General features: G+C 40.5%; 1 protein-coding gene across 3 annotated transcripts; it reads right to left on the bottom strand.

Annotated features, from left to right (window-relative positions):
- Nucleotides 1-786: 786 nt before the first annotated feature.
- ERP27 (endoplasmic reticulum protein 27) lies at nucleotides 787-23,221 on the bottom strand. 3 transcript variants are annotated; one of them, XM_024733023.1, is made up of 7 exons: nucleotides 22,240-23,221; nucleotides 21,771-21,868; nucleotides 19,925-20,062; nucleotides 7,645-7,761; nucleotides 3,937-4,062; nucleotides 2,379-2,576; nucleotides 787-1,578 (listed from the first exon to the last, which is right to left on the bottom strand). In XM_024733023.1, exons 1-7 carry the CDS (start codon nucleotides 22,331-22,333, stop codon nucleotides 1,531-1,533), a joined length of 819 nt encoding a protein of 272 aa, XP_024588791.1. In that variant the 5' UTR covers nucleotides 22,334-23,221; the 3' UTR covers nucleotides 787-1,530. The 3 variants fall into 3 exon arrangements, with proteins under 3 accessions (XP_024588791.1, XP_024588792.1, XP_024588790.1); XM_024733024.1 differs by having other exon boundaries at nucleotides 787-2,576; nucleotides 21,795-21,868; XM_024733022.1 differs by having other exon boundaries at nucleotides 787-2,576.
- Between the last annotated feature and the right edge of the window lie 98 nt (nucleotides 23,222-23,319).

Here is a 23,319-nt window from a genome sequence, read left to right on the forward strand (position 1 = left end):
CGTTTAGTGATGGTGATTGGCAGCTGTTAAGAATTTCCGCTCAGTACAGGTAAGAAGAAACAAGCTTGTGCAGCTACTGGACCTCAGCTGGATATCAGGAAGAATTTACTGACTGTAAATGTCAAGAGCTCTCGTTTGCAGTATCAAAGGGAGGCTTCTGGGATGTGCCTATCCCAGGAATATTTTTCAGCCTTAAAGCAGGAGACTGTTTGGGTGGTTTTCAGTAGACCTGTGGATGGATGGGATGGGCTTCTCAGAATCTACTGGTCTCGTGTTGCCGAGGGGTGTACCATACACAGTGGCTTTCACAGAGTCCATGCCAGCAGCTGACTCCCAGCTCAGTGGCCATGGAGATTTCCCCCTAGGAAGGAACAACTAAGTCTTTCAGTCTCTGTTCCCCACTTGGACCAGTCCTTAGGTATGCACTGTAGTTTTTCAGCTCTTCAGCACTTAGGTACTTTGCTTTGGAGCCAAGGGCCTCCTGGGAACAATGTCTCATCTGTGTGTTCACACTAACAGCCTGTGGGCCAGAGACACTCAGCCAAACTCTCCCTCTATTCCACAAGGGCTGGATCGCACACTTCACCTGCAATAACCCACGTTTAGCCAGCCCCAGCTCGCCCCTGGGGCCAAGCTCCCCGCTCCTACCCCTTCTCCAACCTTTTACCTAATTTGATTCCCATAGCTCCTCTGCCACGTTTATATCATTCCTCATGCAAGATGGTCTCTACCAACTCCCATCCCACCCACAGTGAACGATAACACATTAGTGGCTCATGGCCTGACTCTAACAGTAGATACCAAAGGGGGAGGTCCATTCTGCTGAGTTGGGTGGCGGGATATTTATAAGGGATTTGGTCCGCAAAGAGATGCCAGTCTTTTCCTATAACATGATGGCCTTTTATTTATCGTGCAGCTGTTGATTTATATGGGGAGTTAGGAACTTGAAACAAGAATAGAGTTTTTACATGGTCTGTTTCTGTTGAGTTCAGAGACTTGGAAATATCATTTGACTTCTGGCAAAAAGGCAATTTCAGAAAGGCATTTAAAACCATCTTTTTGTCCTTGACCCAGAGAGGGACATGGGCTTATGAGGAAAGCAGAGTTTCAACCCTTAGGCAACCCTACAAGGGGTTGTGTGTAAGTCGCATGCAGCATACGAATTCAATATCAAATGACACACCAGAACAATCTCCCTCTAGGAATGTTGCCCCTTCATAGCAGTAGTGCAGTATTTCTCATACAGCCTCCATCCAGTGGTATGTATGACAGGGCATGGGCCTACTCGGTATGAATGCAGAAGAGAAAATCGGAAGGGTAAAATTTAAAAGAAAGGGAAAGTAGAGTCAATGAGACTTTAAGGAACAAACTGGAGCTGTGCGTGTGTGTGTGTGTGTGTGTGTGTATGTGTTTGTTCATGTATGTATATGTGTAAAGTCTGGTGACCCTGTTTACTGTCTCTGAGGTTTGGGTTACCCCTTTTTATTCGGTATAAAGTAGCTGGTCCTACGCAGAAGAAGCAGGGAGAAATCAGAGTTCCATCTTTGACATCTTTTCTTCTGATTCATGAGTTTCTCTCTGAAAAACACCATGAGACTGATATTCAGATTTGGAGTCCACTCTTGTTTTTGAACTCTGAGATTAGCAAATTGAGCTGTTTAATTCCTCCTGAAAGTCCTAAATCCATCTTCAATTTTTATCTCATGAATCTTCATATGGAATTTACTTGTTTCCCATTGATGTTGTACACAGAATGGTAAAATCCAAAATTCAGCTCCTTTGAATATGCAAGACCTTTCCAGAACTGTTTTTGGAGTTCTGTTCCCATGACTACATCTTACAAAGCATCCCAACTCTGACCACCATATCCTCCTATCCCTTTACTCTTTTCTTTTTTTACACTGATACCATTTTTTCGCCTTTAATATTGATAAAGATCAGAAAGCTTGAGAACACATTGTGTGGACAAAGTTTGGGTAAAACAGACTTTTGTTTATATTATTGGGGGATGAGAAACAGCTGGAAAAAAAACTGGAAACAATCTAATCAATAAGAGAATAGTTAAATAAATCATGGTCCATCAATACATTAAAATTCTGTGTAGTTGGTTAATAAACTATAAGAAAGCTTGTCACATATGAAATGATACTTCACGTTAAGTAAAAGAGTCAAGCTGTACAATGATATACAATAGTGTATAATACTCTATCAATTATGCGAAAGAAGAGGGTGAGTGCATGTATTTATATGCACATTTCCTATCCCTTTACTCTTAATCAAATCCAGTGGAGGTCAAAGAATTTTTATTCAACAGGAAATTAAAGGGACCAAGAGGGGAAACAAGCCTCAACTTGCTTTACCTGTAGTCTCACACTTACCAACCTCTTCCCTTTCAGGAATCCATCACAAAAGTTTTGCACGTGCTCTACTGAGACTTCCGTTACGGGCAGTGTATCCCACACATCGTCCAGAGTCTGGTAAATTGCCAATGCAGGCAGCTGAGGCTTCTTCAGTTTGAAAAATGATATCACCTTCCCATTTTTCTTCACACCACTGTCCACCAGAATAAAAAGAATCTGCAGTTGGAGAAGTTTGGAAAAGAAAGATCTCTCTGAGGCTCTGGGGAGGAAGAGACACCTTGTGATTGTTGGAGTTTACACTGATGGGATTTAGGGTCTGTGCCACACAATTTATTATTTATTTATTTATTTCCCCGGTACGCGGGCCTCTCACTGTTGTGGCCTCTCCCGTTGCGGAGCACAGGCTCCGGACGCGCAGGCTCAGCGGCCATGGCTCACGGGCCCAGCCGCTCCGCGGCATGTGGGATCCTCCCGGACCGGGGCACGAACCCGCGTCCCCTGCATCGGCAGGCGGACTCTCAACCACTGCGCCACCAGGAAGCCCTGTGCCACACAATTTAAATCTTCATTGAGTTAAAATGAATTTCTTCTTATTTTGCATTGTTTTGGTTTTTTATCCCTTTGATCGGGTTTATTTAATTTTAAGACCGTAGAACTGGAAGAGACTTTAGGGGTTAGCTAAGGGAGAAAGTATGGCCTATTGGCTAAATGTGGAGAATTCTTTTTAAATGTTACCTGTAGTACTTTCTAGCTGTGTGACTTTGGGTACATTACTCAGCTTCCCTGAGATTAGGTGTTCTCATTGGAAAAATGGGCTTTTGTTGGGGGAGATTGAATGAGAGAATGGATTTAATATTTCTAGTACAGTTTTTAGCGTATAGTAAGTGCTTGAAAACTGTTAGCTATTTTGTATTATTAAGTCAAACCTTCTGTCCAAAGTGGAAATCTTCTTGATAATAGTCTAGAGAGTTATTTATGTTTAGTAACACTGAAAACTTCCAGTGCTAGGGAAACCAGAAAACCAAAAGTCAGCTTGTTTTATTACCAGACAGCCCTTGTCATTGAGGCCTCTAATTCAATGCAGTAGCCTTGAAGTGGTTGAAGTGTTACTATTTCAGTAACATAAGCAGAACAGCACAAAGTAGGGAAGGGAAAGAAATAAATATTTATTGAACATCCAGTGGGCACTAGATACCTGACAGGTGTTTTAGATGAGAAATAAGCCCTGAGGTCTAAAACTTCAGAGTTTATAGCAAGGGGTAAATAAATCGTGACTAACAGGTGATTTTAATTTTCAGTTTGTTTGGGTCTCTATTTTCTCTGCACCCATCAAGGCATAAAAAAAAGAAATAGACTTACTGCTAATGGAAGATATGATTAAACACATCTTTAAGAGTATAAAATACATCTTAAGTTTTAAATCAGAGTAATGGGATTTATTATGCCCTAGTTCTCACTTTGTTATCTCTTAACCTGATGTCTTTTCCTCATTTATCTCACTTCCCTGGTCCCATCTCCCTTTCTCTAGTGTCTCGCTGCTGAGTATTCAAAAAGGTATTTCCCAGTCCAGACTTACCTTCCCCTGGAAGAGCTTAGCTGCTTCCCGGTATCTGTGCAAGCTTTCTTCATGCTCTGGGGAGGCCTTGTTCATCATCAGTAGAAGATGAATTGAAGTCATACTATTAAATAGGCCAATTACAGTCTGGGAAATTGAAATGTATTGAAGCAGAATGAAAGTGAAAAGGAGGGAAAAAAACATTAGTGACAACCGGTGAATAGGTACACTAGAACATAAATGAGAGCTGTCCATCCATCACATCAGTGGCAACTCCTCCAAGGTGGTGCTGAGTCAGTCTCACCCTCTGGTTTTCATGCAACTGTGTCGTTTTCTCCTCCCCACATTGAATAGGGCTGAGCTGAGTAACCAAAGGGATGTTGCAGTAATGCTGGAGTGTGACCTCCAAGGTTAGGTCATAGAAGACACAGTGGCTTCTGCCTTGTTCTCACTCGTATCACTTACTCTCTTACACTGGTCACTCAAGCAGTCTTATGAAGAGATTCGCATGGCAAGGAGCTAAGGCCTCCTGCCAACAGCCAGCACTGACTTGTCTGTGATTGAGCCATCTTGGAAGCAAACTCTTCAGCCCCAGTCAGCCCTTCCCATGACTGCCTCCCTGACCAATGGCTGCCACTTCACATGAGCCCCCAGATTTGCAGCACCTAACCCTAGCCACTCCCAAACGGTTGACCCACAGAAACTGTGCGAGACAGTCCATTTTTTTTCTGTTCTAAGTTGTTAAATTTTGGAGTAAGCTGTTATACATCAATAGGTAACAAATACACCATGGAACATTTTAGTCACCTTTTCAACCCCTTTTCATGTTGCGAGAGGAGCCAGATGCTCTTAAAATGTGGACTTTGCGTGTCGGTAGTGTATACTTTTGAGTGCTTATGATGTGCTGGGCACAGTTTTCAGGTCTTTGCGTGTAATAACTAATTTAATCCTCAATTTAATCCTCAGTTTTATAAAAGAAGAAATTGAGGCCCAAGATCTCCTAAAGTCCTGAAAGTGTTGAACTGCGATTCGCAGCAAGCAGTGTGGCTCCAGAGTCCATGATCTTAACCAGTGGGATGTACTGCCTCATACACAGCTGATGGCAAATCCTCAACAAAACCAATTCAGCCCTCAGCATGGCTGAATCAGAGCACCTCAGGTCAGCCGTAAGGTAAGCTCTTCAGGAGACCAGAAGCATTGGCCCTTTTTTGCTGATTAGAGATGGTCATTCCCCGGGAAGTTGTCGGTGATGGAGGGGAGGGGACAGCTGTGAACCAGAGGGAGGAGAGAAGGTAGAGTGTAAAACTCTGGCACGGGTTCCCTTCATTTCCCTTTCCCGAAATAGTGCTGCAACTGTCGCTATTTTAAACAAAATCTCATCCCTTTTCATCCCTCCCTTCTAAATACAGAAAGCACTGCTGTAAAACTAGCGTGTACACAAGAAGAGAGAGTATGGTGTGTTAAGGAATCTTTGGGCAGAGTCCCAGGGTGGTGGGAGGGGGAGGAACTAGGTAGGATCCTTCCAGAAGCTGCACACTCCTCTGTAGAGATTTTTTTTTCACCTCTACTGGCCAACATGTAGGTAAGGAGAGTCCAGTGAGTTCTTTCCCAAAACTTTCCCCCTGGAGTTTCAAACCAGGTCTTACATTTTAAGTTTGGGAGATTGGATGCTAAATAATTGTCTCTTGTTCTACTAGATCCTGCTACTTAAATTTAGAGCATGCATCTGCTCTCCTAGAGTGGTGATGGAGAATAAAGCTTGAGAAGAGTCAAAAAAATCAAAGCTGAGGAGTCAAATGATATAGTTGTCTTAGCAGAAGGGATTGAACACAGCAGAAGTGATTAGTTTAATTCTAATAGATTAAACAGCTGGATTTTCCCCTTGAAGCCAAGTATTGAGTGTGTGCCTTAAAAATGCACAGGAGGCCAACTACATGGCTATGAATTTCTGCCCATTTGCTACTGATACAAACCTCTGTACCAGCAACAGATGAGAAACAGCTATAGTAGTGTGGGCAGGTCACCAGTTAAGAAAAACTACTTTTCGGAAATGTAAAAGTCACAATAAAAGTTGAACTTGCTTCTCTAAAGAAATTCTTTCCTAATTTCTTCTTGATGTGATTTGCTGTCACTACTAATATGGAACTTAACAAATGTCATTGTTCTATAAGATGAGAGATGGACCAGGCATCAGAGCTCAGGAAGGCTAGTCCTTGCGTCCGCCCTCGTTCGCCTGCAGAACTCCAGGACCCTGGACCATAAGCTCAGGGACCGGAAGATCATCTTTCCTGGTCCCACATGCACTCCTGGCAGCTTTATAGACACAATGACCAGAGTGATGATGGTCTGGGAGAAAAATGCCTTTTCAATAATTGCTGCCAACACCCCTGCGGTGCGTGTGTTTGGAATCTTAGCAGAAGTGGAAATGGAGTCACCATTCCACGGAGAAAAACATGGTGTGAGAGGTGGACAGGAATTTAGTCAACAGGAAAAGTGGTGTTTCCTGTAGAAGGCTGCGTGGGGCAATGGAAAAACCACAGGACTCAGTCAGACAGACCAGTCATAAAAAAATCAGGGACAAGTGGATAGGGCTGTCACTGAAGCTCAAATTCCTAGTCATATGGCCTTGAGGAAGTTACTTCACTTTTCTGAACTCCCATTTCCTCTCCAGTAGAATAGAAGTAGACGATATGAGCTAATGCATCACCAGTTAAATTTTCTGACTTAAAAGATGCCTTTTCCACTTACTGTGTAAACTTGAATGTTGTTTGGAACTTGAGAGTTCTCTATAAAATGGACATAATAATTTCCTCTCTTCTACCTCAAAGAATCTCTGTGAGTATTAAATGAGAAAATGGTGTGAAAGGGCTTTGTAAGTTCTAAAAAGCATGACATGCGTATAACGTACTATTACTAGAGAACGCATAGCATTTCTGAGCTGATGTGGATCACTGGAAGTCAACACTCCATCAGTCTACGATTTACGTTCAGGAAGGCAAAAGCAGGACATGCAAGGTAATTCTATAAGCTGTAGAGTGTTAGAAGGCCAGCAGGACAGGTGGACCAGCAGCCTCACCCAGGTTTCAGGCAGCATGCAACACCCAAGGAAGACAAACCCAGAAAGAAACCTGAGTCCCCTTGAGGGTCTAGGCCACACCAGGAAATGTTAGTTACTAGTCCACAAGGAGATAGGCACAGAAAATGGGAATAGGTGTATAAAAATTTTTTAAAAATTTTACTTTTTTGTTTTTCAACATTTGATTGGTCTATTAATTTACTTTTATTGTAATTTACAAAAGTATTGGTCACCAATGCTTTAGGGAAACAAAATGGGCCTTCAGCGTTTTTGCAGCTGTGGCGAGCTCACAATCTTGTTGCCTTCACTGAACTCTCTCAGGCAACCAAACTCAGAAGTTTTGAAGTAGTCACCTCAGCACTGCACTCTCTCTTTCTTACTAGTCATGTGATGTCATTTAACTTTTCTGTTTCTTTCTTTGTTGGGTAGGGACAAGTCTATCAATCTTAAGGGTTGTAGAGGGATGGCAACATAAACGACTAGGTGTTCAATTAATGGTGGTTAATATATATATATATATATTTTTTTTTTTTGGTGGTTAATATTATTATTGGTCAAAAGATCAGAACTCCTGGAGGAAAGGATTTCTGCTATGAAGGCAAGTACCCTCCCTGACATAGGGACTTAAGGGTCTGCGGACAGGGGCTATTTACCATAGGGTTATACTCTGTCACCAAGTGGAGGTTGTTCCTCTGAATGAAATGGCTTAACTTGGTAGCATCCATGCTTTCAATGTCTTCACTCTTTAAATCCAGCTGTTTGTTATCCACCTGGGTCACACAAAAAGGATAAAATTGTCACTGTCTTCATTCATCAATAAATGTTTCTAGACTATTTACCACATGTCAGGCACTAACTAAAGCTCTAAAGACAGAAAGGTAAATAGGAAATGTTCCCTGCCCTCTAGGAACACACTGTCCTGTGGGACACAGAGAAGTAAACAGAAACATCACACAGAATGCAGCTAGTGTCATCACAGACCCATTTGTCACCTAAGGAAGAGCAGAAAAACTCCCAGGAAGAGGCAGCTCCTGAAGAATGGCTAAGACTTGTTCAGATGAATGAGGATGGGGGTGGGATTTTAAATAAAGTACAGCATTTGCCAAAGGCAAAATGATGCGAGATGCCCATTCTAGAAGCTGCAGTTCGTTTAGCTTGACTCTAGCAGTAGATGTTAAGTGCGGGTAGAAGAGAGACATAGACAGTGGGGTAGGCAGGGGAAATTCCCAAAGAGCCTTGAAGTCAAGGTAAGTAGATTAAACTCTAACCTGAGGGCAAGGGGATACACTTACAGGATCAGATTTATGTTTTATTTATGTACCCTTCGAATGTGAAATAAAACACACATATAGAGAAAACCACAAAACAGAAAATATAAACCTCAGTAAATGATCACAGAGTAAACAACTGTGGAACCACCACTCAGGGAAAGAAATAGAACATTGCCAGAATGCCTGAAGCCCTCTGTGATCCCTTCTAATGAATAATCCATTAGTTTTCTGCCAAAGGCACCATTATCCTGACTTATGATGACCTTCTTCATCCTTTCCTTTATAGCTTTACTGCTTAAAAATGCATCTCTTAATGTTATAGTTTAGTTTCATCTTTTTCAAAACATTATGTAAGTGGAAACAAACTATTTTTTGTATGTGTATCTCAATTCTTTTGCTTAAAATTTTGTTTATAAGAGCGATCCATGTTATTGCATTTAGCTATAGTTTGTTCATTTTCCTTGCTCTATAATATCTGATTGTATAAATATGCAAAGCATTTATTCATTTTACTACTGATGAAAATTTAGACTGTTTTCAGCTTCTGGTTATTAAAATAAGGCTGCAATGAACACTCTTGTCCATTTCTCTTGGTACTCATGTCTCTATATCTGTTGGGCATGTATCTAGGATTAGGATTTGATTGTAGGATATGTGCATTTTGTTTTTGTTTTTTGTTTTGCGGTACGCGGGCCTCTCACTGTTGTGGCCTCTCCTGTTGAGGAGCACAGGCTCCGGACGCGCAGGCCCAGCGGCCATGGCCCACGGGCCCAGCCACTCCGCGGCATGCAGGATCCCCCCGGATCAGGGCACGAACCCGTGTCCCCTACATCAGCAGGCAGACTCCCAACTACTGCGCCACCAGAGATGCCCGGATATGTGTATTTTTGACATGTATTTTGATGTGTGTTTGGGAGACAATGCCAAAGCTGTTTTCTAAAATGGACAATAATGTACATTTGCATTTGTACTGTTGGAAATGTCCCATTGTTCCACATCCTTGCCAACACTTGGCATTATCCACCTTTCTAATTTTATTCAGTTTGGTGAATATCTGGTAGCATCTCACTGTGGTTTCACTTGTATTTCTCTGATTAACCAGTTGTATATCCATTTCTTTGAAGTCTGTGTTCAAGTCACTTGCCTATTTTTCTATTGAGTTGATCCTTTCTTTGCTGATTTGAAGATGTTTTATATATTCTGGATATGAACGCTTTGTGGTTTTATGCTATACATCTTTTCTCACTGGGGACTTCCCTTTTAATGGTGACTGCATATGAACAGAAGGTAATTTCAATGTAGTCAAGTTATCAACCTTTTCCTATAACTCGTGTGTGTTTTTGTTTTGTTTTGTTTAAAGTGATTTGACTACACCAAAGTTTTGAATATATTCTCTTATTTTATCTCCTAGAAAGGTTATTATTTTGTCATTCACAATGGATCTAAAATCTACCTGGGACTCATTTTTCCTTCCTTCTTAAAATGATGCTTAGATTCTGATTTTTAGCATTACTGTTCTCCAAAATACATGTTTAAATCTCCATATTTCCCTTTATAAGGCTATGGATGCCTTCTAAATTCATAAACTTTATATGTATGTTTCATTATCATTCAATTAAAAATGTTTTCTAATTTCTGTTCTTATTTCTTCTCTAAACTGTTGGTTATTTAGAAGTGTATTTTTTAATTTCAAAATGTAAGATTTTTGGGTTATATGCTTGTTTTTGATTTCCAGCTTAATTTCTACATTTTATTTTTATTATTTGTCAACTTCTGTATATGTGATATGTGTCCTTAAAATTATGCATATATTATAGTTTTTGAATACAATATTCTGCATATGCTCATCAGGACACTTAGTTAATTTATAATTCAAATTATATATATATATTTTTTATTTATTTATTTATTTTTTGACTAGCTTATTCTCTCAGTAGAGGAGTGTCAAAATCTCCCAGTATGATTGTGGATTTAACCATTTTTTCTTACAATTCTGTCAGTTTCTTCTTACATATTCTCAAGTCATGTATGCAGATTTAGAATTGGTAAATCTTCTGGGCAAATTAAAATTGCTGTCTTTATGAAGTGTCCTTCTTTATCCCTATGGATGCTCATTGCATAAAAGACTACTTTGTTCATACTAATATACTTATACCAGCATTCTTTTAGAAGTGTTTACATGGCATATCTCCATCCTTTTACTTTCAACCTATCTTTATACTTTACATATGTCCCTATTTTTTAAAACATTGTATCTCTTGTAGAAAGCACATAGTTTTATTTTTAAATCCAGTCTGATAATCTTTGCCTTTTAATTGGATTATTTTTATATAATGTAATTACTAATATATTTAATTAAATATGCATTTTTTCCATTGGTTCTGCCTGTTCCAAATCTCATTTTCCTTCATTTTTGGCCTACTTTGAATCCATTGAGCACCTTTTATTATGCCTTCTTTCTCTTTTTTGACTCAGAAGTTACACACGCTATAATTATTCTCCTAAGGATCACCAGCATGCGTTGTTACAACATGCATACTTTACTTATCAGAATCTAATATTAGCTGGCAATTCTACCTTCTTCTTGGATAATGCAGACATTAGAACATTCTAATACACTTTACTTCCTTCCAAATCAGTCCATGGCCCACACTCAAGACCTACAGGCGATTATTGTTCTGTGTGTTAATTCTAAATCTCACAAGACATTATTATTATTGTTAGATAATCAATATACATCTACATTTTTGCACATATTTACATTTTAGTTTCTCTTCATTTCTTCCTGCATTTTTGAGCTTCTATCTGGGAATTTTTTCCCTCTGCCCAGAGAACACATTTAGTATTCCCTTTAGAATGAGTTCGATCTGTTGGGTGAAATATTCTTTCAGTTTGATTGTTTAAAATATGCTTATTTCACCTTTATTTTTGAAGGTTATTTTTGCTGGAGATAGCATTCTTTGTTGAGAGTTCTTTTCTTTCAGTTTTTGAAAGATATAATTATTTGTATTCTGCATTCCATTCTTTCTATTGAGAAGTCATCTAAGAATTTTAGTATTACCCTTTGAGCTTACTTTGAAGGTAATCTTTTTTTGTCTGATTTAAGATTTTTCTCTTTTTCTTTGACTTTCTGTTATTATACTATGGCATGGCTACGGGTAAATTATATAGATGATACATATATATAATTATATATGTGTGCAGGTGTATGTAGTGTGTGTGTGTATATATGTGTATGTGTGTGTGTGAATTTATATATTCATATATGATCAGGGGCTGAGGTGACTCGAATCTGTGCTGCAGCTCTTGGGAGGGCTGATCTACTTATGGTTCATGTTTGATTTTAGGGTATTTCTCTTTAGGGTCCAAAGTAGAGCAAAGGATGTCTTACTAGTTTTACCTCCTACTTCCCCTTGGGATCCCTGAACTCCAACATTTAATTTTCTGGCTCCTTGAATATTGCAAAAATGCTAATAAACCTCTCAGCCTCTCTGCTGCTCCAGCTAGAACTGGCTATGTCCCCCAGATGAAAAGCAGTCCAAATATAGGGTTCATCTTTCTGGGTTTCCATTTTATTTTAGATCTTAGCCTAGACATTCCCCCTTCTCTTGCTGGTTCTCCAAGGTCTTTCTTTAAAATATTTTATTTTTGCTCAGCTTTTTCAAAAAAATTATCCTTAGTGGAAGGGATTGTCTAGTTACCTGGTCTGCTGTCCCAGATTTGCATTTTAGAGCTGCCTTTCCATGATACTCAGGTATGTTGAAAGATAGGATGCCATATTGCCAAACATTGTTCCCAGAAGTTTCCCATTCCCCTCTCCCATCTCCTCATGCCCATAGAGACAGAAGATAAAGCTTCCATCACCCATAGCAACTATGCCTACAGATAAAACTGTCAGGGCCAGATGCTGAACAGTCTGCTTCCTGAAATAGTTTGGGTCACTTTTGAGATCTTTGGGCCACCAACACTTGAACACTCCTTAACTCTTTCCCTTTATCTGCTATCTTATATCGGTCCTACCCCACCAGATCTTGCCCTGGATCAGAACCATCTTCTATTTTTCTCTTCTTTTCTTCAAGGTGGTCTCTCACTGGGTTAGTTAAAAGCAATATGAACCTCCAAGAAACCCAATGCACTCTTTATGGTTAATTTGATTAATTCTGAGTCTATTTAGGCATATCTGGGTATTTCTCTTATAATCCGTTTGTGTTCAATTATTTGTTGAGTGCCTGCTGTATATTAGGTACTGAGGCCCAGAAGTGCTGACCTCACTCAGATGGCAATTTAATCACTTTATTTCATGATTGTTACAGAAAATGTTTGTCTTTCAAAAAAAGAATTTTGAAAAAAATTCAACGAAACCACAGGATGTTTTAAAAGGTGGACTATTTTGCATATTTAATTGTTTTAAAATTCACACAGTTTGAGTAGAAAGCTTGGGGCAGAAATATAAAAGCAGGAGAAAAAAGTCTTCCTAGGTGGAGTCCTTGCCCACCCTTCTCCCATCCCTCTCCTCTAGTCGATAGAGAAGAAAGTGAACACAAAGGATCTTAAAAGCTGCTTAAGGCCTGCTTTGCCATCTGGCACGTCTCCTTCCTAAGGCTTTGCTAATTGTACAACCATCAAAATCATCATTATAATCACAACCAGTGTCCTTTGAATCTTTAATATGTTTAAATACTTCTTGATTATTTTTCTGGAAACTTGCAGGCCTGGTGTCTAAGCTCAGGGGACAGAGTTGTGGTCTGAGCCAGGAGTTCCTCCCTTTCTGCTCCCTTTTCCAGGCAAGGCCTCACATTTCCCAGAACAAGACCAACAGGAAACTCCAGCTCCTCCAGGTGTTTCTGGACTTAAGGCATGCTGTATACTGGAAGCACCGTGGTTAAGCGGTGATAACATTCTCTAAGAAGCAAAGAGCTTTAATAAAAACCACCCTCCTGAAGCCTTTCCAGTTGGTTGGGCTTCTCTGAACGAAACATACCCGATTATTTCTCTATTTCTTAAACCAAGAAACTCTGGAACGTTCATGTGTAGGGTTCCTGGAAACAACATTTGAAAGGAATTCTTTCTTCTGTAAAGGGAATTTATTTGCCTAATGCCCTGGAAAGAAAAACCCAACCCTGGAACCAAGAGTGGGGGAAAATTTTTTATATATTTTTCCAGTTTTTGGAAAGAATTTTCCTTGAAAAATCATATTATTTTTCTCCCCAAGAAAAGAGGCACCAGAATAAAAACAGTAAACAGTAAACCAGAAGGGTTGTCACCTTACAATATAATTTGAGGTTCCCCAAGAGAATCAGATGTGGATTATTTTATGTTTCAGACACTGTGTGCTACCAATGGATTTCATCACTCCTTTTCCGTTTATTAGTATTCCAGCAATATTCCTTTGAATTCTGCTCAATTTCCGTAATTAACAACCCAACAGTTCATAAAACGTATTAAAGTTGTCTTAGTTTACACCAGTTACAATATTAAATATCTGGGCTACCACGGAGAAATCATTTGTTTAACAAATGCCCTCATGTCTCTGGGTTTGTTTTTGTTTTTTTAACATCTTTATTGTAGTATAATTGCTTTACAATGGTGTGTTAGTTTCTGCTCTACAACAAAATGAATCAGTTATACATATACATATATCCCCATACCTCCTCCCTCTTGCGTCTCCCTCCTTCCCACCCTCCCTATCCCACCCCTCTAGGTGGTCACAAAGCACCGAGCTGATCTCCCTGTGCTATGCGGCTGCTTCTCTGGGTTGTTTTTATAAGTTGCTTAGCTTACCATATACTTGGTAAATATATACGTTAGAAAAAATATTTAAAAATTTGATGTATCTTAATTCTTGCCTTTCTTATCAGTTTATTTTTATGCAGTGGTTTCTTCTGATTCTCTGCTTGGAAAGGTGCATTTCTTATAATAGGTTTCCAAGGAATAATTGTGAAAGGTGTGAAAGGATGCCTCTACTGTGTTTCCATCACTATCCCATTGGGTCAAAGTTAGGCTAATTATATCTCTTTTTTGGCATGTGGGATCTTAGTTCCCCAACCAGGGATCGAACCTACACTCCCTGCACTGGAAGCACAGAGTCTTAACCACTGGACCACCAGGAAAGTCCCTATATTTCTTAAAATAGAAGTGATTGAGAATACTCAAAATGAGGTAAACATTCAAATAATATCTGAAATTCCAGTTTAGGACAGGCTCATGGTTTATTCAACATGAGATTACGTCTCTGTTGGGGCAACATTAAGAGTCCTGTTGGGAATGGTGAGAGTTGCTATCACTCTCACAAAAGACAAGCTCTGTCCTCACACAGACAGGTTGTCATACACAGCTTACTATTGCTCCATTTTACATTTTTCCCAATCACATGTATATAGTTGGCCTGCACTGTTTTTGCAGGTGATGCGTTCCATAAATATAGCATTTGCCAGTCTCTCATCTCTCCAACATAGCTGTCAATTCATATTCCCACTTATTATTTCAGCTTATTTCTAAACATGTTCCTACAATGGAAATTTACTGTAGGGACAAATTCTGAAATTTCTTTGCCAAAATATGCCATGCCTAGATTAGCTCTTGAGAAATAATCCTGGGGTTTGATTAAATAGTGCCAGGGAGATAGAGAAATGGTTTAGGAGAAAGTGTGTTTCTTTTCTTCTTTTTTTTTTAAGTCTTTAGAATGAGGAACATTAGAGTAAATAGAATCTAGGAGTAAAAACATCGGTTTTCTTTCTCCATTCATCTGTTGATGGACACTTAGGTTGCTTCCATCTCCTGGCTATTGTAAATAGAGCTGCAATGAACATTGTGGTACATGACTCTTTTTGAACTACGGTTTTCTCAGGGTATATGCCCAGTAGTGGGATTGCTGGGTCAGATGGTAGTTCTATTTTTAGTTTTTTAAGGAACCTCCATACTGTTCTCCATAGTGGCTGTATCAATTTACATTCCCACCAGCAGTGCAAGAGTGTTACCTTTTCTCCACACCCTCTCCAGCATTTATTGTTTATAGGTTTTTTGATGATGGCCATTCTGACTGGTGTGAGATGATATCTCATTGTAGTTTTGATTTGCATTTCTCAAGCATTCTTTCATGTGTTTGTTGGCAATCTGTATATCTTCTTTGGAGAAATGTCTGTTTAGGTCTTCTGCCCATTTTTGGATTGGGTGGTTTGTTTTTTTGTTATTGAGCTGCATGAGCTGCTTATAAATTTTGGAGATTAATCCTTTGTCAGTTGCTTCATTTGCAAATATTTTCTCCCATTCTGAGGGCTGTCTTTTAGTCTTGTTTATGGTTTCCTTTGCTGTGGCACATATATACAGTGGAATATTACTCAGCCATAAAAAGAAATGAAATTGAGTTATTTGTAGTGAGGTGGATGGACCTAGAGTCTGTCATACAGAGTGAAGTAAGTCAGAAAGAGAAAAACAAATACCGTATGCTAACACATATATATGGAACCTAAGAAAAAAAAAGAAAAGAAAAGGTCATGAAGAACCTAGGAGCAAGGTGGGAATAAAGACACAGACCTACTAGAGCATGGGCTTGAGGATATGGGGAGGGGGAAGGGTAAGCTGTGACAAAGTGAGAGAGTGGCATGGACATATATACACTACCAAACATAAAATAGATAGCTAGTGGGAAGTAGCCACATAGCACAGGGAGATCAGCTAGGTGGTTTGTGACCACCTAGAGGGGTGGGATAGGGAGGGTGGGAGGGAGGCAGATGCAAGAGGGAAGAGATATGGGAACATATGTATATGTATAACTGATTCACTTTGTTATAAAGCAGAAACTAACACACCATTGTAAAGCAATACAGAGTGAAGTAAGTCAGAAAGAGAAAAACAAATACCGTATGCTAACACATATATATGGAACCTAAGAAAAAAAAAGAAAAGAAAAGGTCATGAAGAACCTAGGAGCAAGGTGGGAATAAAGACACAGACCTACTAGAGCATGGGCTTGAGGATATGGGGAGGGGGAAGGGTAAGCTGTGACAAAGTGAGAGAGTGGCATGGACATATATACACTACCAAACATAAAATAGATAGCTAGTGGGAAGTAGCCACATAGCACAGGGAAATCAGCTAGGTGGTTTGTGACCACCTAGAGGGGTGGGATAGGGAGGGTGGGAGGGAGGCAGAAGCAAGAGGGAACAGATATGGGAACATATGTATATGTATAACTGATTCACTTTGTTATAAAGCAGAAACTAACATGCCATTGTAAAGCAATTATACTCCAATAAAGACGTTAAAAAAAAAAAGATGGCTAGTTGCTGGGAGAGGATTTGGATTGGAAGAATAAAAATAATAGCTAACCTATCTTAAAAAAAACAACAATACACTTTTATTATCTTTGGTTTTGGAGGTCAGAAATCCAATACGAGTTTCGCTGAACTAAAATCAAGTTGTTGGTAGACCTCCCAGAAGCTCTAGTGAAGAAAGACATTTTCTTGCCTTTTCCAGCTTCTAGAGACCTTAGCCATTCCTTGGCCCCTTCATCCATCTTCAGAGCCAGCACCATAGATAGCATCTTCTCTCCTCTTGGACCTCCTGTATCCCCCTCATAAGCATTGTTGAGATTACATTGGGCCCACCCAGATAATCCAGGATAATCTCCTCATCTCAGGATTCTTAATCACATCTGCAAAGTCCCTTTTGCCACATAAAGTAACATATTCACAGGTTCCAGGGATTAGAACGTTGAAATACTCATGTTTCCTCTAAAACATTATATGTTAACCAAAAACTAAATCAGATAATAAAAATACTCTTAAGAAATAGAAAAAGAGGGGCTTCCCTGGTGGCGCAGTGGTTGAGAGTCCCCCTGCCGATGCAGAGGACACGGGTTCGTGCCCCGGTCTGGGAAGATCCCACATGTCGCGGAGCGGCTGGGCCCGTGAGCCATGGCCGCTGAGCCTGCGCGTCCCGAGCTCCACAAAGGGAAAGGCCACAACAGTGAGAGGCCCGCGTACCACAAAAAAAAAAAAAAAAAACTACATGTTTAAATATCTTGATTTTGCTCTCTTAAGACATGGGGAATATTGAAGAGTTTTTAGGAAAGACGTGTCATGGTCAAATTTCCATTTTATATCCATCATTGTGATACCAACCTAGAAACTATAAGAAGTAGTAAAGGGAGATGTATTAAGAAGATATTGAAAATGTTTATGCCAAAGATGCTAAGAATCTAAGCAAGGAGTGAAATAGAAAGAGTGGAGGAGAGCATAGGCTCAGTAGGGTAGGAGGTATGATTGGCCAAGATTAAATACTGAATGAACACAGCAATTCAGTAAGACGGTGTTTAGAGGAAAGAACATGATTCAGCAGGTGCAAATGACAAATTCAGTTTTGACAAAGTTAAGACTGCAGTGCTTACGAGGGTATTAAAACAGTTATGTCCAGCAAGCATCTGAATCACAGGAGAGGTCCAGGCTAGAGGTAAAACATTCCAAATCCTCAACAAACACACGATCGTCAGACATGAGAAAGAATTATATCGCTGAAGGATTACACATTCATTCAGTAATTGATTCCTTCACAGACATAGTACAGAGGAATTTAAGGCAGTGAAAATACTGGGATACAGCAATGATAGATTCATGTCATTATATATTTGTCCAAAACCATAGACCACAGGACACCAAGAGTGAACCGTGAAGTAAACTATGGAGTTTGGGTGATTATGATGTTTCAGTGTAGTTTCATCAATTGTGACAAATGTACCACTCTGGAGGGGGATGTTGATAATGGGGGAGATCATGTATGTATGAGGCAAGAGATAAGAAGAATCTCTATATCTTTCTCTTAATTTTTCTCTGAACTTAAAACTGCTCCAAGTAAATATTTTTTCAAAAAGTAAAAAAAAAAAAAAATTTATTCACATATTCATCTATTCACCAAACATGTATGAGTACCTGCTACACGACAGGCACTTTTAAATACTCGGTGGTGGAAGTAATGAACAAGACAGTCTTTGGCCCCATGGAGCATGGATTATGTAACCTACATGGGGAAGAGCATTGAGTCAGGCAGTAGTATGGGTGGAGGAAGAGAATATCCCAGGGAGACGAAAAGAAGAAGTGGACCAGGAGAAGGAGGCTCCTAGGTCAAGGAAAGAGAAAACATTAAAGAGAAAAGAGAGACCGACAATGTCAAATATGGCAGAAATGTTCAGTAAAATAAGACTTAAGCAGTATTCATTGGAAATGAATTGGAAATATGGAAGCCACCCTGGAATGGATGAAAACAGTTTTAATGGAGTGGTACATAAACTAGGTAGCTTAAGGGCTTAAAGAAAATTGGAGACACTGAGTAGAAAATACATTTAAAAGACAGTTGGATGAGGAATATGAGATAGATAGGATGGAAGTGAGAGCGGGAAGGACCTTCAGTCCAGAAATCTTGAAACTTTAACTTTTGCTCAGTTTCTCATTTCCAGTGGACTCTGGTCATTTTCACCTTGGTATTCCACCAACAATGTAAAATCAACAACAAAATAAAACATCAGAAATCCCTATTTCTGTTATGCCCTCACTATTCCTAGGTACCCTGGCTTTCAACCTTGCCTCCTTTCCATAATTTTGATACCTTATCTTTGCAGGACCTGCCTTTTCTTCACTTTCTACTGTTACCTCTTTGCTACAGATCCTTAGTACATGATCTATTTTGTCAGCCTAATAAAAGTTCTCTCTACTCTTGTCTCTTTGCCTAACAGTCCGTCTGACTCATTGCTGCCAAAATAATTTTGCGAACACATTTCTGTTCATATTATTCCCCTGATCTAAAGGCTTGAGGGGCTGCCTAGTGCCAAGCAACTTAAGTGCAAACCCATTAAGCTGGTATTCAAATTTCCTCACAATATGGTTCCAATCAAGCTTCTCTGTCTTTTATTCATTTGCCCAAAACATGTTCCCTGAGATCCAGTCAAGTTGGCCTGATCACTTTTTCCCAAGTTTATTTTTTTTCCCCCACGTTGGCCACGAATTCTCCTCTATTTTGTCCAAATTTTATCTGTTCTTTAACCCCAGTTCAGTTGTCTCCTTCATAATTTATTTTGGTCAGAATTCCTACCCTGCCTTTATCATTTGAACCCTTGTAATATTTTAATCCATGGTGATGCTCTTTGTATTATGGATACGTGCATATTATGTTTACAATCTCTACTATGTTTGTAAGATCTGTGAGAGGGGAGAATATATTCAATGTGTTTTTATTATCATTATCTTGCATAGCGCAGAGAGTAGTTGTTACCACATGTTTGATGAATGTAAGTGAACTCTCAAAGGTATGAAAATATAAAATTTTAGAGCCCACAATGACCTTACTGATGATATAGTCAAACCCTTTTATTTTATAGATGAAAGAACTGAAGCCAAAATATGTTCAGTGACCTGCCCAAGTCACATGGCTGGTTGGTGACAAAGCAGTGCTCCAAATCTTATGTCCTGACCCTCAGTCCAGGCTTCTTCCCATTTCATGACAGCATCTGTTTAGGAAGCTTGAGTTGAGCCATCGTCCTTGTCATCATGGTCCCTGACTCAGGCAGCGCCATTAGTGTTCAAGACCTAGACTCTTTTCTGGTCTCAGAAGTCTGTACATCCACAACCCAAGGAAAAACTGGGAGAAGGCTGGAGCTGCCCACCTGACTTACCAGACGAAAGAGGGAAATGGTGTTCCCAGTAACACTGTAGTGGGCCAGAACCTCGGAGGCAGTGCTGATTCCAAATGACACATCTTGGAAATTTTTCACCACACTGTGGAATAGGGACACTGCTGGTACTTCTAAATCCTAGAAACGAGAAGAAAAAACCCCACAGGTTGTTTTTGGAGGAGAGAGACAGAGAAACAGACTAGGGAGTAGGAATGTGTTCATTCATGTCAGAAATCATAGTGTCCAGTGAGACAACATTGACCTCTAAAAATGCAGGCTGGATTTGCAGTGACATTGTTGAATTTTCCAGGCTGGGTGGGTTAATAGGTAACTATAACATTGTGGCTAAGCCTGGGACTCCTGTCTGGCTTTACCATAGAACTTGCAGTTTACTAGTAGCTGAGTGGGGTCTCAAAATCATAGAGACCTGCAGAGTTGGGCTGCTCTGTCATTGATATACCAGAGGGGGCAAATGTTTGGGGAATAATTTGTGGAAGAAAAAAGAAATGCAAAAATCAGAAATAAGTGTTGTCAAAAGGGTCAAAAAAGAAAATAATAAAAATAAGAGAAATTAAAGTGGAAGCTTAGAAGGTTTATTAACAAAGGCTTGTGTAGGATGTAGAGGAACAGTCCTCTTTCCACTGTGTGTAAGCCATCAAGATACTGTTCATGGGTTGGTCCAATTCTAGAACCCAGGCCTGCAAGACAGAGCAGGGAAGCCTATTCTGAGTGATGATTCCAGTCCTTCTATAGCAAGCTGGCATTATTTCCCTGCTGTCATGGGACCTTTGTCCTCAGCAGCTCCAGGCAATACACTAGAGTGACCGTATTTGTCCCTGACACCTTTCTAGCTAGAGAAGGAGATGTGCTAAGAGAAAAGATCACGGTTAGCCTTGCATCTGGGGTCAAGCAGAGGGAGTTGGCACCTTGCTCATCCAAAAAGGTGTGTGGAGTTCATTCGAGGTTATGAACAATTGTTCATCAAGGCTTCCTCTTTTTTTATTCTGCTCCTCAGAATGGAATTGCTCGTGAATCAAACAACGACACCCGGTGGTCATTTAAGTTATTGCACCCAACTCCGCTTCCTTGGCACTCCTTCCTGTCTGAGGGTGGCTGTTTTTGTCTACAGTTCAGATCTCTCATCACTGAAAAATTTGCTCCCCGATCTTCCTACCCGACTTACATCTCATCAAGGCTATTTCCAGCTGTGTACACAGAATAGACAGGGTGATGATGAGTTGGAATTAATGAATGGAAGCAAGACAAGAAGGTCTGCCAGGAGAGAGCAGGGGCTTGATCAGCGGTGAGAATCTCCAGATGTTACCTCCAGACAAATAGAAAAAGGCTGGAATGATGCCTTCTCCTTTATGGCTGCTTTTCTTAGCCAGGAAGCCAATCTGGAAGATGGAGGCTAACACCTTCCATATACAAAATGCCATCCTTATTCAACATTTCAGAGCAAAAAAAGAGAAAGACGCATAGGGGACTACTTATTTGGTAAGAGGTTCTACACTGGAGGCAACTATTGACAAATGCGTTGCCTGGATGATAGAAGTTGGCCCTGCCTCAGAAATTCAGATACTGTCCGAAGCTTCAAAGCATCCACAGATGGGGAGACCCAGTCGGCAGTCTCAGAACTCTTGAAGCAAGTGTGAGGAATTCATAATTCAGAGACTGGGAATGGCTAGAAATCGAGAGATCTTGATGGACAAGCTAAAAGCAGACTCTGTACCCTTAGGCTGCTAAGGCAATGTCATCTGGCCAGCAGGTGACTAACGTGGCTTCCTTGAGGTAGAATATTTCTGGTTCTTTGGAGGAACGACAGCGGGGGGGTATCTGGACGAACCTGGAAGAAGCCTATGACAGTCACCTCGGCAGCAGCGACGAATTCCATGGCAGCCTGGACATCTGTGAGCCAGACAGGTTCCCGGGCACTGGGACCATCTAGGCGGAGACAGAGGAGGGTGGGGGGAGAGTGAGAGAGAGACAGAAGGTTTGGGCGTACTGAGTAGAGAAGAAGCAGCTCTAAATCATAAGGGCATCTCTACTTTTTCTCTTCATACTAAGGCCAATGAGATTTAGGAGTGCAGTTATCATTCCAAGGCTTTATTTATTTATTTTTTACTAACATGGGGAGGGGGGTCCACACAAGACAGCCTATTTCTGAAGGAGAATGCCAGACTAGGGGAGGCAGATCCTTGTCTAGCATCTCCTGGGAAGTTTCCTAGGTTTGGAGGACATATACCCAGAGCCCTGTTATGTTCCCTTCCCTTCTTCCAACAACACTTTCACCCCATGGTGTTCTTTTCTTTTACCTGAGGATTCCTGAACTTCTGCAGCAACTTCCGGGGATAGTTTGCACGTGAAGAGACATAACAGATACAGGTGTCTGAACGGCATGGCCCCCATTTTCCTGCTGCTTCTCCAAGCCCCGGCCGTGGTGTCTACGACTGCTGATCCAGGACAGCCCACTCTTCAGCTGACTGTGGGGTTATTCAAGCTCTGGGAACTTAGCAGCTGGCTCTGGGATGGGGGACCTTCAACTTCTGAGATAAGAGATGGAGTTCAGTGACAGGGCCTCAGGACAAAACCGACTAGAAGAAAGTCAGGTCAGTTCATTTAAATAAAATATTCGATGCCGGGTATTGACCTATGCACCAATGATAACTGTGACCTGATCACCTCTCCCAGCCTAGATTGTTTATGTGAAAAGTGGGCAAATGAACAGATCGTTTAAATACAAAATGGAAAATGATGATAAAATTGGGAAACTCACAGGGTGCTAGGAGAGGATGAACTAAAGACATTTTAAACACTGGTGGGGTCCAGTGAAGGCTTTCTTCCTGCTGGGGATGCCTAAGCAGAGTCCTGGGTAAATAAAATTTTACGAAGCAACGAAGGTGGAAAGGGAGTTTCATGTAAAGAGCCAAAGCACAGAGATGTGAACGTGGTGTGAGAGAGAATTATTAGTAATTTAGCATTACCAGAAAAGGGAATGAAAAATCCAGGCAGAAAGGCACGCTGGGACCAGATCGCAGGGGGCTTTACATTCTAAGTGTAGGAGCTTGTCTTATTTCATAGGTGATGGGAAGCCACTGAAAGATCTTAAGCAGGAGAGAAACAGTGCCTGATGTGGCCCAGGTGCCTGTGGAAATTCGAGAGATTCTCACAGGAAGAGGGATATATAAGTCTCCAGCTTAGTAGAAACTTCTATATGATAATACTATAAAATAAAATAAATTGAGATTTCCTACCATTCCTATCCTGAAAGCTCATTGCCCATCGCACTGGAACGGGGGAACGAGACTGTTCCCAATGATGTGACACCACGTGTACCGTGCTCTGCCCCAGTTCCTCTGAGGAAACTCATGAATGGGAACCATCCGGTTACCATA

The sequence above is a fragment of the Neophocaena asiaeorientalis genome, unplaced genomic scaffold (genome assembly GCF_003031525.2).
Source record: "Neophocaena asiaeorientalis asiaeorientalis breed wild unplaced genomic scaffold, Neophocaena_asiaeorientalis_V1.1 scaffold150, whole genome shotgun sequence".
In the NCBI taxonomy this organism is placed as follows: Eukaryota; Metazoa; Chordata; class Mammalia; order Artiodactyla; family Phocoenidae; genus Neophocaena; species Neophocaena asiaeorientalis.